Source organism: Pongo pygmaeus, chromosome 1, assembly GCF_028885625.2.
Source record: "Pongo pygmaeus isolate AG05252 chromosome 1, NHGRI_mPonPyg2-v2.0_pri, whole genome shotgun sequence".
Taxonomy (NCBI): Eukaryota; Metazoa; Chordata; class Mammalia; order Primates; family Hominidae; genus Pongo; species Pongo pygmaeus.
Genome location: NC_072373.2, coordinates 171,649,781 through 171,664,150, shown reverse-complemented (window position 1 = coordinate 171,664,150; position 14,370 = coordinate 171,649,781). Strand labels below are relative to the sequence as shown.

Below are 14,370 nucleotides of genomic sequence, written 5' to 3'. Positions count from 1 at the left end.
TCATCTACCATGTTTGGGTAAAGCATGACACAGGACCTATGAGCACAGGATTTCTTTTGTTGTTCAGAGAAGGCAAGGATTGCCATGAGGGGTGACCCGAGATCACAGGGTAAGGAATACACACACTTTGACTTCCCAATCTGGCTTTGACTGGGTCTGTGACTCGGACTTGGGTATCAGTTCTCCCATCTCAAAGTGAGGAGACTAAACCAAATTGTTCCTAAGTTTCTTCCAGCTCTGAAATGAATAACGTAATAGCTTAATGAGCTGGCTTTAGAATTATATATGAATCTGAATTCTCTCTGCCACTTCTGGCTGCATGACGTTGGGCAAGTTACTTAAACACTCTCTATGGCTAAGTTTAAAAAGGGGTAGTAAGATTCTTCTTGCAAGGTTGTGAAAACTAAATGTGACACTGTATGTAAAGCATTTTTACACTGTATCTATGTATAATAGATGGCTGTTACTATTATAAACAAAAGTGAAGATAGTTTACCTGGAGATACTATGAAACAAGGAAACTCATCCCTAGATCATACAATGTCAAGGAACTAGAAAAGTGAATGTATTAGTGCTTACAAATTCAGCTACACGCGCAGTCTTTTCTGCCTCTTAGGTTAGCCAACAGTACTGGGCTGAGATGGTAGTGCTGATACACTGTGACAGAGCACCCTCTAGTGGCCGTAAACATTAACATTTTCATTACGATTATTGAAGAACATGGCTTTGTGGACATGCATGCAAACATCGAGGATGTGAGTTTGTTACTCTTAGATAATGCCAATAAAGCGAATAAAGTCTCACAAATTATACCACTTCTAATAGTAATTCCTTAGTCAACTGTTCCACAAAAATCATGTTCTGGGCATCGATAAGATCTTGCAGTTCTAAAAGAGACAATTACATTTTAAATTAACACATATTAACATTTGAATCACACATAAAATACTGAGTAGTTCTTTATGAGACTGAAAAATAATGTAACATCACTCAAAAGGACGGTGCAATAGCACTTGGGTTAGGTGGCAGAGCTGGGGTCTTTCTAGGGGCGATCTTGCTACAAACTTGGCTGTGACTTTCGGCAACTTGCTTCATTTTTGGGAACCTGTTTCCTATTAAAATATAGAACTGTAAGCCTAAACAATCCTTTTTCCAGCTTTAAAATTCTCTGAATTAAGGGGGATAAGTTATCCATTTTAATATAGAGCTCTGGTTTCAAAGAAATTTGATGTCAACTTTTATGAACATGGGGGTCTCAAGTACAGTAGTTTAAAGACCATGCAAAGACAAGTTTACACTATTTTAGAAAATCAATCCAAGCCATCTGTAGCAGAGATAGCTAGTCACTAACAAAGATTCATATTTCTTTTCCATAGCGTAGAAATTTGCAAAAGTACCTGTCCAATCAGGACTCCATTTAGCGGCTCCCTTTGTATTCAGGTGGGACCGTATGTTTAGTTCTTCCCAAAGGAATAGCAAAAACCATGTGTATTTCCAAGTACTTAAGTACCAGGTGCGTGACCCTCCACTCTTCCTCGTTCCCCTTGTCCTCCAATGGATAACACTAATGTGAAAGGAATCTATTGAAGATGAGCCGCCCGGGAGGGCCACCCAATCAGAAATACCTGCATTGGATTTACTATTTATTTCTTGTACTTTGCCACCTAAATTATTATCATTTAGGTGCCTGAGTTCAAACTGGTTCTATAACAAGACAGAATATGCCTGTACTACTCTAAGGAAAATTAGCTTATAGGAATAAAAATTTTTATGCAGATACTAACAAAATTTAAAGGGTGCATAGTTGATCTAGCAACTAAGGTTCTATGACTCTTCCGAGAAGTATTAACTGTGTAAAAGAAAAAAATATATTTTTAACAGAAAAATGGAAACAACCTGAAGTTCAACGGAAAACAGATCAAATAAATTAAGACAAATATATACTGCAGAATACTATGTACTTACTGTAAAGGATGAATAGACTTTAGGCACCAACATGCAAAGATGTCCTCAATGAGAATTATAGAAGTTAAAGATATACAGTATGATTCTGTTGGGTTTTTTAAAAAATTTATAGGTTTTGCATAAAGACTGGAAAGTTGAAGATGAATAAATGAGTGAATATTGCTTTTAAGGTAGATTTTCACTTCCTTTACACCTTCTACAGCCTTTATTTGACAGAATGTGTATTGCTTTCATAATGAATATCTTCATATACTCTACCCTTTAACCAAAACTCTCGCCATTCTACTCCTTACCCCCACAGCTATGCTAAACACTTCTCTCTGGAGCATCCTCCCACAAATGCTATTTAACCAAATCTGATTAGGCAGCTTCTCTTCCCCAGAAATTGATCTCACTGCTCATATTCCAGAGAATTTTCTATTTGTTTAACCATCCATCACCCTGGAAGTCTTTTTGCATCTCAGTGTCTTAGCTATTCATGTTGGGCTTTATCTGTTTTCCCACTTACTAGATAAGGCCTCTTGTGGGTAGAAATCAAGATTTCCTCATCTTTGCTTCCCCACAGTGTTCTATATAATAGATGCTCAACAAATCTTTGATAAATTAAAATGTGGCATTTTTTTTGCAATTCAATGTGTATATTGCTAATAATTTAGAAAGAATCCAAATGATCACTTTATTTTCAAAATTTTATTTTTATGGAATTTTCAGCATGTTTAAACTTAATTTTTAGAACAAAATCCAAAAGCTTAAAATCAGATGTTTTATAATGTGTCACAATTAAGTATGGAGAGTTCTGTCATTTTTGAGGATAATCTTTCATAATTCTTAAAATGCAGATATTTACAATATTTTTAAATACAGACATATACAACATGGCATATTTAAATGTACAAAACAGTTGAAATTATATTTTATTACAGAACATTCCAAAATTCAAACTAATTTTTAAAAGTCCACAAACACTGATAGCATTTGGAAAAAAATAGCAACAAGTTTATCAATAACCATGCAGTATGTTTAGTAACTAACTTACACACAACACATAATTTACATGTCAAATCCACAAATCTAAAGATATATGACTGATCTATTTAACTCACGCTAGAATCTAAATACTATTTTATAATTCATAGGTTTAAACACATGTTTTACAGTAATCTATGAAACAGGAATATAAACTATGAAAACATATTTAACTGACTTAAGAGACGAGGAAACGTCAAAAATAGCAAATCGGGCATTTTTTTCCCTGAAATTAAAGTTCTTATGAATACCTTCATAAACACCAAAGGAAGAAAATAAAAACAACTCAGATACTATAACTTAATTTTACCTTCTCAAACTTCTGTTTAGAGCTCTTGGCATAATCACAGCTCCCCTGGGATATTTTTATTTTTTCCTGATTTAGTGGAGACAACATATTTATTCCCTCCCTTGTTCCAGCAAAAATGTAAGGTGGCTTAAAAGACAGACTAAGAATATACTAGAAAGTATAATTATAGGTTAAATAAAAAAGAAAATAGAGAAAGCAGAACTTGGGGGAATAGCACATGAAGCCATTTAAGAAAAGGTCAGGAAATACATCCTAAAGTATATTACATTATTCTCCCACAGAGATTTTCTGGAAATATTGCAAAATACATTAATTTGTAAGAAAACTAATATTAAAGTACTGGTAAACTACAGATGCTGATCAAATTTGTTAAATTATTTATTTACCCTGACGAAGCAGATGATTATAAAAATGTGTGTGCTTTTCTTTGTGCTTGGATAAAAGAAGTTTTCCTAAATACCATATATTGGTAGTGTATAGGTGGAAAAAAAAAAAAAATTTGGGCACCCTTACTGAATTTCTACTGAGAATTCCATCAACTGCTGTCTGCTGATTTGCAACTGGATAGCTTCAACTCAGGTGCTCATGTGTGACACGGCTGTTTTGTGAGCACAAAACAGAGCAGCATCAATTCCAGGGCATCCTGACTATTGGTTCCTTCAGCTCACCTCATCAGGACCCAGCAAGAGAAATGGGAGGAAGGTAATGCAGAGGAGACCTGCTCAGGTTGGCATGTTGAGGCCACAGTCTCCTCTGTTGGATTGAGAGCTGCAGAGGCTCTGACTGTGCTTACGGTCTGCATGTCACAGACCTCAACCCCACTCCTAGGGGCAGGGAAGGAATGGTATGGACAGAAGACTGGGAGCAGCATTAAATAGCTTCATGGAAACATGCATGGTCTGTCCATCTCTATTCTACAGGCCTAGCTTTCAACAAATAATAGAAAGAAGGGTCTTGTATCTATATGCTGAGAAGTAAGAATGGAGGGAGTGACGATGAAGGAAAGGGTTTGTGGGAAATGGAGAGGAAAGAAAGGTAGTAGGATGTTTCCCTTTCAAGTGTGACACGAGTTTCAAAACTACAGATTAGGGACTGACCAGAACAAAAATATCTGAAGACTAAAACAAACCACTGCCTCCTATCTTTTTTGAGGATGAATGGTCCCAAGTAATCCTCGTGAGTTTTGGTTAGGTTGGGAAGGAAGGAAGTTCAAGTCTATAGATCTATAGTGCTCTTGGATGGAGTGGCAAAGGCTTCCCCCAAGGACTGTAGTGGTGGGAGAAGGGGACAGAATAATGACTGCTATTTTTCCAATGATGCCCTTCAGAATACAGGCAATGCCAACTTATCCATTAGGCACAGTACCTAAGGCCCACAGTTTTTTAGAAGCCCACAAAAATGTTTTAATTTTTTTTAGCCTCATAAGAAAAAACTGAACTTCTAAACAAAATGTTTTAATCTAAAATATTAATACATTCATTTCATACAAATACGATTGTAAAATATCACTTTTAATTTTGTATGGAAGAAGGGGTCTAAGATGGCAAAACTATCTAGGGTCCACAAGAATCATAATGCAGCTCTGAATACAGGGTCAAACAAATTGTAACTGAAGCAATATAACTTGAACTGGAAACTGAAGATAATTTAAAAGGATTAGAGAAGAATGGTCAAGGCTAAAATAACAGAGATGGAGAGTCTCAGCTTACTGATCCTGTTCCACTGTTTTTTCTTTTCTTGAATGTTACTTTGGAATTAGATTAAGTCTAATATTGGGGAAGCACTAGTGTCTATTTCCATTAGCCAAGCCAGAAAAAAAAAAAAAAAAGCTCATTATTTTATAGTCATTGTGCAATAAAAGACAGAATCAGGATGAAGACACCTGCATGTCTTTAAGTCCTTTAGTCCTTTCTCCACTTCTGTAAACATTATTAAAGGCAGGTGTTCCTTTGAGACCCTGCCTCCTGAACTTCCTGTATCATAGGCCCCCTTAGTTCTAGACTTCCTCTGTGCTTCTACAAGGCCCTGGCTCCATTATCCTCGATAGTAGCCCAAGGCTGGTAGTGCCAGCAATGTGGGTACCTGTGGTTGCAAAATTGTTTTAAGAATATGACAAAAGAAAAAGGAAGCAGAGAAAATGATGGAGGAAGAGAGAAAGAAGTAACCAATTTTAACATACTAAAATTATACTGTCAAAAAAATGGGGAAGGATTTATATACTAATTGTGTTTTTTTTTAAATAGTAGCACTGAGATATTTGTACTTCACACTTCTCTGTATTTTAAAATATACTTTACAAGACAAATGTACTCTATAGTCAGAAAATACTAAGTATTATTTTGAAAATTGTGCTCTCAAGGCCCCAAACTCTTGACAAGTATCAACCTTGAGATCCTCACAATATGGCTTAGATTAGCAAATATGGTTAAACATTGGCACACACGGCAGGGAGACTCAGATTTGAGAGCAGAACTTTTAACAATTTCCATTACTTCCCATCACCCAAATTCATCAGTATTATAGGGAAATGTCAATCAAGAAAGCTAGTATAAAACACTTTTTAGTATTTGTTCCCCAATATATCATGAGGAAACAGGTCAAAAGGAAGATGAGTACAAAGGAATCAATCACTGCCTTTCACAGAATCATGCAACTTCGGAGCGTGGAAGAGAATACTAAGCCACAAAATTCAGGCCCTTGATTTACCGGTGAGGAGCATGGGATCCAGGTTATGTGTTTTGATTAAGGTCACACTGCAAAGTTGGTAACAGAGTTAGGGTAAGAGCTCAGGTTTCCTGACTTTTGGTATAGTTCCTCTTACATTCTCAGCCCTCAAATTAATTGTTTTATAAGCTATACTTCATTGTTTATCCTAAGTGCACACAGAGAAATGGAAAAATACTACCCCCTTTTTTTTTAAATGTATGTTAATTTGGAAACTGTATTAACTAAAAATATAAACTTCACATGAGTAGTCCAACGATTAGAATGAACAATAAAATTTTAGTTCTGGAAGGACATTAAACTAGACTTCAGTTACACAAGAATTAAGGCTCAGGGAAAGTAAACTATATCTCCCCAAATGACAAAGTTGAGACAAGAACCAGGTCACCTAAAGCTGGCTCACTGCTTCTTCCAATACTCCCTATTCTTCATTGGCTATTGATTACAAACAAAGCAAAATATAGAATCAATCTCATTTAGATATAAGGAAACATAAGTAAGAATGTTTGGTGAATAGGTATAAATCAATTCTCTGACAACTAAGAAATAAACTAAAATCTACTGAATTTCAATAAATGAGGCAGCATGACTGCTTATTTTATTTTAAAATCGGCTTAAATGCAGATCATAATTCTGAGTTTTGGTGTCATTTGAAGATGATGTAAGGCTTAACAAATGTAAAACAAAATTCTAATGTTTAAAATTCTCTAGATCAGGGGTTGGAGAATAACAGCCAACAGCCTATGTTTTATGAGGCCTGTGAGTTAACAATGGTTTTTATCGTTTTAAAGGGCTGTAAAAAAAAACCACACACACACACAAAGAAGAATGTCTCGTAGACATCATATGTGGCCTGAAAAGCCAAAATTATTTACAAACTGGCCCTTTACATTAAAAAAGTTCACTGACCTCCATTATAGATTCAGAAAGCATATGAAACTGGGCTGAATATGTAATATGTCCTGAAAGGCTTGTTTTAAAAATTAAATCTCTGATTTATTCCAGCTTTATTATCATTTGCCTCTTTCTCCTAATAGTAGGCAGTAGAAAAAAACAGTTTGAGTTATGATTACCTATGTTCCAGTTAAATGAGGTTTTATCACACCTACTAATGTAAGTAGACACACAATTGAAGCTAATTATTTTATGTGTGTAAAATTAGTTAAAAATTTTCAGATAGCTGAGAAAATGGCGTATCTTATGATACTGTTGCTATACAACGAGATGGAAGCAAGTATCTATGATTAGAAACTGGTAATCTAGTTCTCTCCTTTGGGTTTTTCCTGTTTTTAAGATTTTCTTGTCATGCCTCTCCTGGCCTCCTGTTAGATTTATTAATCAGTAGTTCTAAACCATATTAATTATCTCAGTGACCACCCATCCATATCTCATTTATAGCCATAAACAAATCTCACCAGAACATATGTGAAGAATGGAAGTGCTTTTAAATGAAATATGAGATACCACAATGGAACATAAATGACTAGTTCAGGGAAGAAATGACTTAGAGACATAGTCCAAATCCCAAGCTGAACACAACAGTAAAGCCGACAAGGTTGCTAAGTTTCACAGCCTACAGCATTGCTCAGTAAAGGACTACAACACCGTGGTGGACCCTGGTTTGCAGAACACTTTGATAATCACTATATGAAAACAAATTTGTATCTCTTCCTTTTCACATGATTTACGTGGCAAAGTTTGGATTTTGTGAAATAGAGAAAAAATACCAAAGCTGTGCCAATGTTAACTACAATCGCTTCAAGGTTATAACTTTGAAAGTAAGATCTACTGTGTCAAGATTAAAATGTCTTAACTTTAAAATAATCACATTAACAATTCCTTTGTACAGTTCTCTTCGGTTACTCCATTCTCTTGGTTGCTTTTATAATTGGAAAGAAACAAATTTTCTATTTCAGTCAAGAATTCTTCAGCCATAAAGCAATTGGTCACTTTGCTCAGAGTCTTCCTCATACACTCCAAAAGCTAGTTGAAAAGAAAAGTTTTATATTTAAATACAGAAAAGTATGAAGGTTTGCGTTACTATCACTATTTTGTCCCTTTCCAGACCTCACATTTCCTAATGCTCAAATGAGAAACACTCTCCTTAAAAATGGTTGAAGATTAACTTGTGTTTAATAGTCACAGAGCTGGAATGTAGGAAATTGCTGCTGAGGAACACTCAGCTTAGTACTTTTATGATTTTACATAAGGAGACAAACCTGAGATTGTTTATGTGATGCTTTCTACTTTGGACGTATTTGTGACTTTTCTCCATTACACTTACAAAGCAAAATAATCCTGAGCATACACACACACAAAAATCTAGGTACATAAAAACATAGGATTCTGCATTTCAAAATGAGGATGCTAGCTAGAGTCTGTTTCCTTGGAAATGTGCATATACTTTTTCAACAACACACAAAAAAGTGGATATAACAGAAAGGAGTAAAAAATATTAAAAAGAAACTTAATGTTTAAATTTTCTATCCCCAATTGCTATTTAGAAAAAGACAAATGTTGCACACTTACTAGCCTTCAATCATTACAGATGTAAAACCTAGATGTGAACTGACAGAATTCAAAACTCTTATTTTCTACTAGAAAGTTAAATAAAATGACTATTTAAATTTAATCGTTAGATTTATACCATCGTTCTTAAAAATGACCAATTGTTAAGGCTAAAATGGAAACATGGCACTTTCAAATTTAATAAAATGAGAAAAATATTCTCCATTGTGTATAATAATAATCTGCTAAAATCAGCCGACACTGACAAATTTATTCTAAAATAGAATTTTTTCTATGTGCAAGCTTGGGCAACAAAACACGTTACTAATTATCTCCTAGAAATTAATTTTCCAAAGGAAAAAGTAATAAAAGAAATATACAGAAAATTATCCACAAAGTATTAGGCATCATGGGAAAACACATTGAGATGAATAGCTTCAGAATCTATGAACAATGGAACCAATTAAAATGAAGACAGCTTACTTTCTGCAAACAAGTCAGGTCAGAATCCCGGCGAAAGATTTTATCCATGGGGACGCTGCTGTAGGAAGAAATATGAAAACAAACTGGTGAAACGAATACTATAAACTAATCGGTTTCATAATAAACTATCACGGATGTCATACAACACAATTTTATATTTAACTTGGGTTTTCTCTGAAACATAATTTAATGAGCAACACTGCAGATGTGCAACCATCTCAAACCATAATACATACCTATGGGAGAGCCTGTATTTTTCTATTAACCATCTTGTCTTTTCAAATACTAATCCCCACTGAGGTTCTTCTAACATCTGCTGTACTTCAAATTTGTAAGGTAAGCCTAGAAAAGCATAAAGAAGCACATTTTCATCAACTATTTCTTAACTCTCCAATCTCCTTTTAATTATACTTAAAATTCCCTTCAGTGTTTTTACAACCATAGCTTTGCAGATCAGCTGAACAGCACTTTAAACATAGTGGGCATTCATTAAATATTTATGGCCTGATTGTACTTGGTTCACTAAGCATATTAATGCCAAGCTATTAATAATAATAGTAAAAGTGCCATTTACATGACAATTCTACGCATGGCACTATGATAGGATGATCACGTAATTTATCACCTAAACCAAGAGACTTTTTGAATGAAAGAAGGTACTATTAATAATTATGCCTGAACCACAGGTTTAAAGTGGGATTATCCTAGACAAACTAAGACATATTGCCATCCTAGTGATAATTAAAAATCTATATATATACAGGTTATTAAGTTTACAACAATGCCATAAGGTTTTTTTTTTGTTGTTTTTTTTTGTTTTTTTTTTACAGCTGAGAAAACTGAAGCTGAGATACATTAAAAAACATATTTAGGCTAGCAAAGTGGAAGGACATAGATGTTAAAACCCAGCAGGTTTGCCTGACTTCTGAGCCCAAACTCATTCTACCTCCCTAGAAGAGCTAATCTAAGACTAAACAAGAGGATAGGATGAACTCTGGGGAGGCAGCAACTGCTTTGAGTCAAAGTTGTTATACTAAACTCTGGAGGAAAGAAAGAAGCCCAAGGGGTGAACATCATATATTCAGCTAGAAAGGAAAAAATACCAAATGATGAGCTATCTTAGCAATTTTTCACATATCCTTCAAGACCCCCATGCAAACGCATCTATAGCATTCTTTTAAAAGCTCAGCTGATTCACTAGCAAAGGCTGATACCATCATAGTAACACTTATAATGCATACTACGTGCCACCTAAAACTTAACGTGAAATCACTTAAATGAAGTAGCTGCCATTATTCACCCCCCACCTTTTTTTTTTTTTTTTTTTTTGATGAGGACACTACGTCATAGAAAGGTTAACCTGCTCATGATCAGATATAAAAGGCATAGGCAGGATTTGAACCCAGGCAGTCAGGCTCGAGAGTTCTGCTGTTAACTTTTACATAATACTGCCTCTCAATTGGGTTTCTACCATGGTAAGGCTTTTCAAATAAATAAAATGTCAGCAAATCAGAAGGCATGTAAAAAAAAAAAGGGAAAAATACAATTATTTCCTCACAATGAAATAAAGCATAGCTTAACTGTCAATATGCTCTAAAAAGGCATTTTTTCAGGTGTTTGGAAGAAGGAAAGGGGACAGCAGGCCTGATGATGATGACTGATCTTTTTTATTTAATTGCTCAATTTTCCTCTTCTCCAAAAACTTAAGAAGAGTGACACATTATGTAGTACATGGGGTATTAAGCAAACTCCTTTTGGTGATAACAATCATTTACTTGACATGCTTTGATTACTCACTAAACATGGACACCATCTATATAATCATAACCACCCATTGAAAACCTATTATTTGCTAAACACTTTACCTATATTACTGACACACCTTACAACCATATACCTACTGTAAGCAAGGTAGTAATTTTTTCTCATTTTACAGATGTGGCAAAGGAGAATGAGAGAGTAGACTGCCCAAGGTAAAATAAGCAATAAATGTCAGAGCTGGGATCTGAATCCAGTAGAGTGACTCCTACTCTCAATGAAAGTTGAAGATGAAAATAAAGAGAGGTAAATAATGCATTTTCAATCTACGCTGATGCAAAAACATAAAAACATACACACAAATTATATACAGGTCTATTTGGTATTTTTAAGAATAATTTTTAAGTTAAAAAGGTACTTTTAAAGTCAATAAAAGTTTCCTTTTATAGAGAATATTTTTATCCACTAAAATATCAGAAGAAAACTGATCACTAAATATATTTCCTGCCTGTCACAAGTAAAGAAAACATTAAACCATTAGAGATATTGTAAAGATATGACCTGAGTTAAAAGTACTGTAGCACAAGGTATCCCATGGCTTCTAGAAAACCTTAATTCTTGCACCAGAGGATTTCTAAGGGCAAAGCAAAAGACCTAGGATTAAGATCCAATACGTGGTGTTAAGCACGGACAAGTCATTTACAACAGCTCTGTCCAATGGTAGCTCATGGGAGCATCATGGATAGTTCCCTCTAATGCTTTCAAGTGGTTCCTTCCCATCTGGGCTAGTTTATTCACATGCATGTGCTGATCTGTACTTTGCTAAATATTCCGGGGATACTCTTCTACAAATCTCCAGAGTTCACTCTCCATTCTGCTTTCTGTTCTCTTGGGGCTCTGTCTCACAAACTCAGCTGTCTTGGTCTCCTTATCTCCATCACCTTAATTGAGTCTGCCTGGCTCTGGGTGGGTTTCTCCTTCTTATGCCATATCTGAAAACCCTCTTAAGCAGTAAGCTAGGGTAATGTGGGGCTCTTTTGTTTCCCATCTCTTAGCAATCATAATCCTTTCTGCTCAATGTTGTGTTTAAATACCATTATTTTATATATTTTGTCCAGTTTTTTGGTAGTTTCAGACAAGTTCTTGTTACTTCATTTTGGCCAGAGTAGCATTCCATGAACTAAATTTTAAATTTCACGTAATTCTAATCAACTTACATTTAAAGTCACATGTACTGCTATTGTACTGGATAGCACCAGAATTGAGGTTCATTACCAAAACCTAGCAGTCTGTGAGATTATAAAATCAAGTCAGATGACGATTTAAAGATGGTTTAAAAATGATTTAAAGAGAGAACAAGTTAATTGCGATTCTTTTTATAAAACTGTACTGAGCTAAAGAATAATGTGTATTATGTGCTATGCTCAAAATGGACATTCCAGACTAAAAGCTAATACCAATATTATTAATTCAATAAAAACCCATAGCGTTGACCACCTCCTAGATGCAAAGCAATTTATTAGCTGCTACTTGAGAAAAAAGACAAATAAGACACAGTCCCTGCTCTTTGGGCATACAATTTATTAGGACTTGCTAAATAGATAAATTGCATTAAAAGACAAAGTGACCATGAAGGCAGGAATGAAGTGTTGCAGATACACAAAGTATAAAGCAACTAATAGTAAATAACATGGGGGCAGTGCTGGTAAATCTATATCAAATATAGGGCATCCAAGTGAAATCATTAAGAATGAAGAGAAATTAATTATTAAACAAATATTCATTTAGTATCTACTTTATGCCAGGCCTCATGCTAGAAACAGGATAGAAAAATGGGTACAATACAGTATTTATTCTCAAAGAGCTCATAATCTAATGCGGAAGAGTACAATATGGGGTAACTGTAGAGGCAGTGTCCAGGGGACCTGACCTACAGCAGTGGTAGTAATGACAGAATAAATATCCTAGAGTTATTTAGCCTATTGTTTCCTTTGATTATTTGCTTTCTAGCCACACTCCCTTCCTTTTCCTAGTCTGCTATACTAATTCCCTATCCACCCAGAAATGTTTGGATTACAGGTGGACATAAACCTCGGAGGCATCAAGTCAGATGATGGTCTATGCCAACCAAATTCTTTCCTGAGACAGAATGGGAACAAAGAGAGATACAAATTGAGTTAGTCATTGTTAACCCTAAACTGGGAGGTGACAGAGAGCTGGTGGTCATTTTTTTTTTTTTTCATTTGCATGCCATCACAGAGAAAGCCAGTCTGCATTTATAAAAAAAATTTTCATGAGAACAGAGACTGTTTTGTTTACTGCAACATCTCCAGTGCCTAGCATACACACTGCCTGGCCATAACTTTTCTCCATATTTCAATCCTTTTGCCCAGTGGCCATGGTAACAAAAGTGGGGACTTGAATATAGCAGGAGATTAAGAAAGGGAGAGAGGGTGGCTGCACTAGGGTGGCACCCAAATAATGATTCCCTAGTTGAGAGCACAAACTCTTGCATTAAATGATTTTGCACAGTTGCAAATCTTTTGATTTGTATGAGTCAAAGAAATAAGAGTAGAAATAGGATAAAGTTATTTTTATTGAAAACTTACGATAAGAGCCATCTGGGCTAATTTCCTCACTTATAACCAGGCAGGTAATCTGAGAATATGGTAAGGGATTATTTCGATTATAGGGACTAACAATCATTCCAATGAACTTTGCACCTCCTCTGGAGAAGTAACTCTACAATTACAAGAAAAATATAATTAGTTTCAACTATATAAATTCAAAAGCCAATATTTATCCATACTAACATTTTAAACATCTAATGGGGAAAAGCAGGAACAAAAAGGTGCATTAAAAAGTTCACATCTGGCCCGGCACAGTGGCCCACGCCTGTTAATCCCAGCACTTTGGGAGATTGAGGCAGGCGGATTGCTTGAGGTCAGGTCAGCCTGGTCAGGCTTGAGACCAGCCTGGCCAACATGGTGAAACCCCGTCTCTACCAAAAATACAAAAATTAGCCGGGTGTGGTGGCATGTGCCTGTAACCCCAGCAACTCAGGAGGCTGAGGCAGCAGAATCCCTTAAACCTGGGAGGCAGAGGTTGCAGTGAGTCGAGATCCCACCACTGCACTCTAGCCTGGGTCAGAGAGTGAGACTGTCTCTAAAAAAAAAAAAAAAAAGTTCACATCCAAACTGCAACTAAATCAAATGCCTTAGATATTCATCTCACACTGTACGTTTTTCAGGCAAAAATGTGTTCACCAAATTCGAAATGACCCTTAAAAATAAAAAATGGCCCACACAATCTGTATTTGCCATGAATATATTTACTAATTATATTCACCACCCTACATCTGTAATTCTTATCAATACAGTAATAATTTACAAATACCCTACAGCAAACCCAGTCACATATTAGTGTAAAATCCCAGAATAAAATAAAACTTTTTCTTCGGCTATAAAAAATACATTGTTTCTTATTATTTCAGTTGTATCTAGTCCCTGTCCTAGTTGTTCCCATCAATTTTTAAAGGCTCTGGGAGTATTTATCAGAGATACATTCATGGCTTGTCTGTACTTAATAAAATAACT

General features: G+C 35.3%; 1 protein-coding gene across 5 annotated transcripts in view; it reads right to left on the bottom strand.

The window, feature by feature from the left end:
* Positions 1-2,640: 2,640 nt before the first annotated feature.
* Positions 2,641-14,370, bottom strand: part of MYSM1 (Myb like, SWIRM and MPN domains 1) — a 44,749-nt gene continuing 33,019 nt past the window's right edge. For 3 of the 5 annotated variants that reach the window (XM_054489826.2, XM_054489842.2, XM_063655104.1), the window contains 4 exons: positions 13,384-13,516; positions 9,253-9,358; positions 9,017-9,074; positions 2,641-8,008 (listed from right to left, as the gene is read on the bottom strand). In XM_054489826.2, the coding sequence (XP_054345801.1) occupies positions 7,850-8,008; positions 9,017-9,074; positions 9,253-9,358; positions 13,384-13,516 (456 nt within the window). In that variant the 3' untranslated portion in view covers positions 2,641-7,849. Of the gene's footprint in view, positions 8,009-9,016; positions 9,075-9,252; positions 9,359-11,335; positions 11,409-13,383; positions 13,517-14,370 lie in introns of those variants that run through there. The other 2 variants (XM_063655098.1, XR_008502844.2) reach the window with 2 other exon arrangements.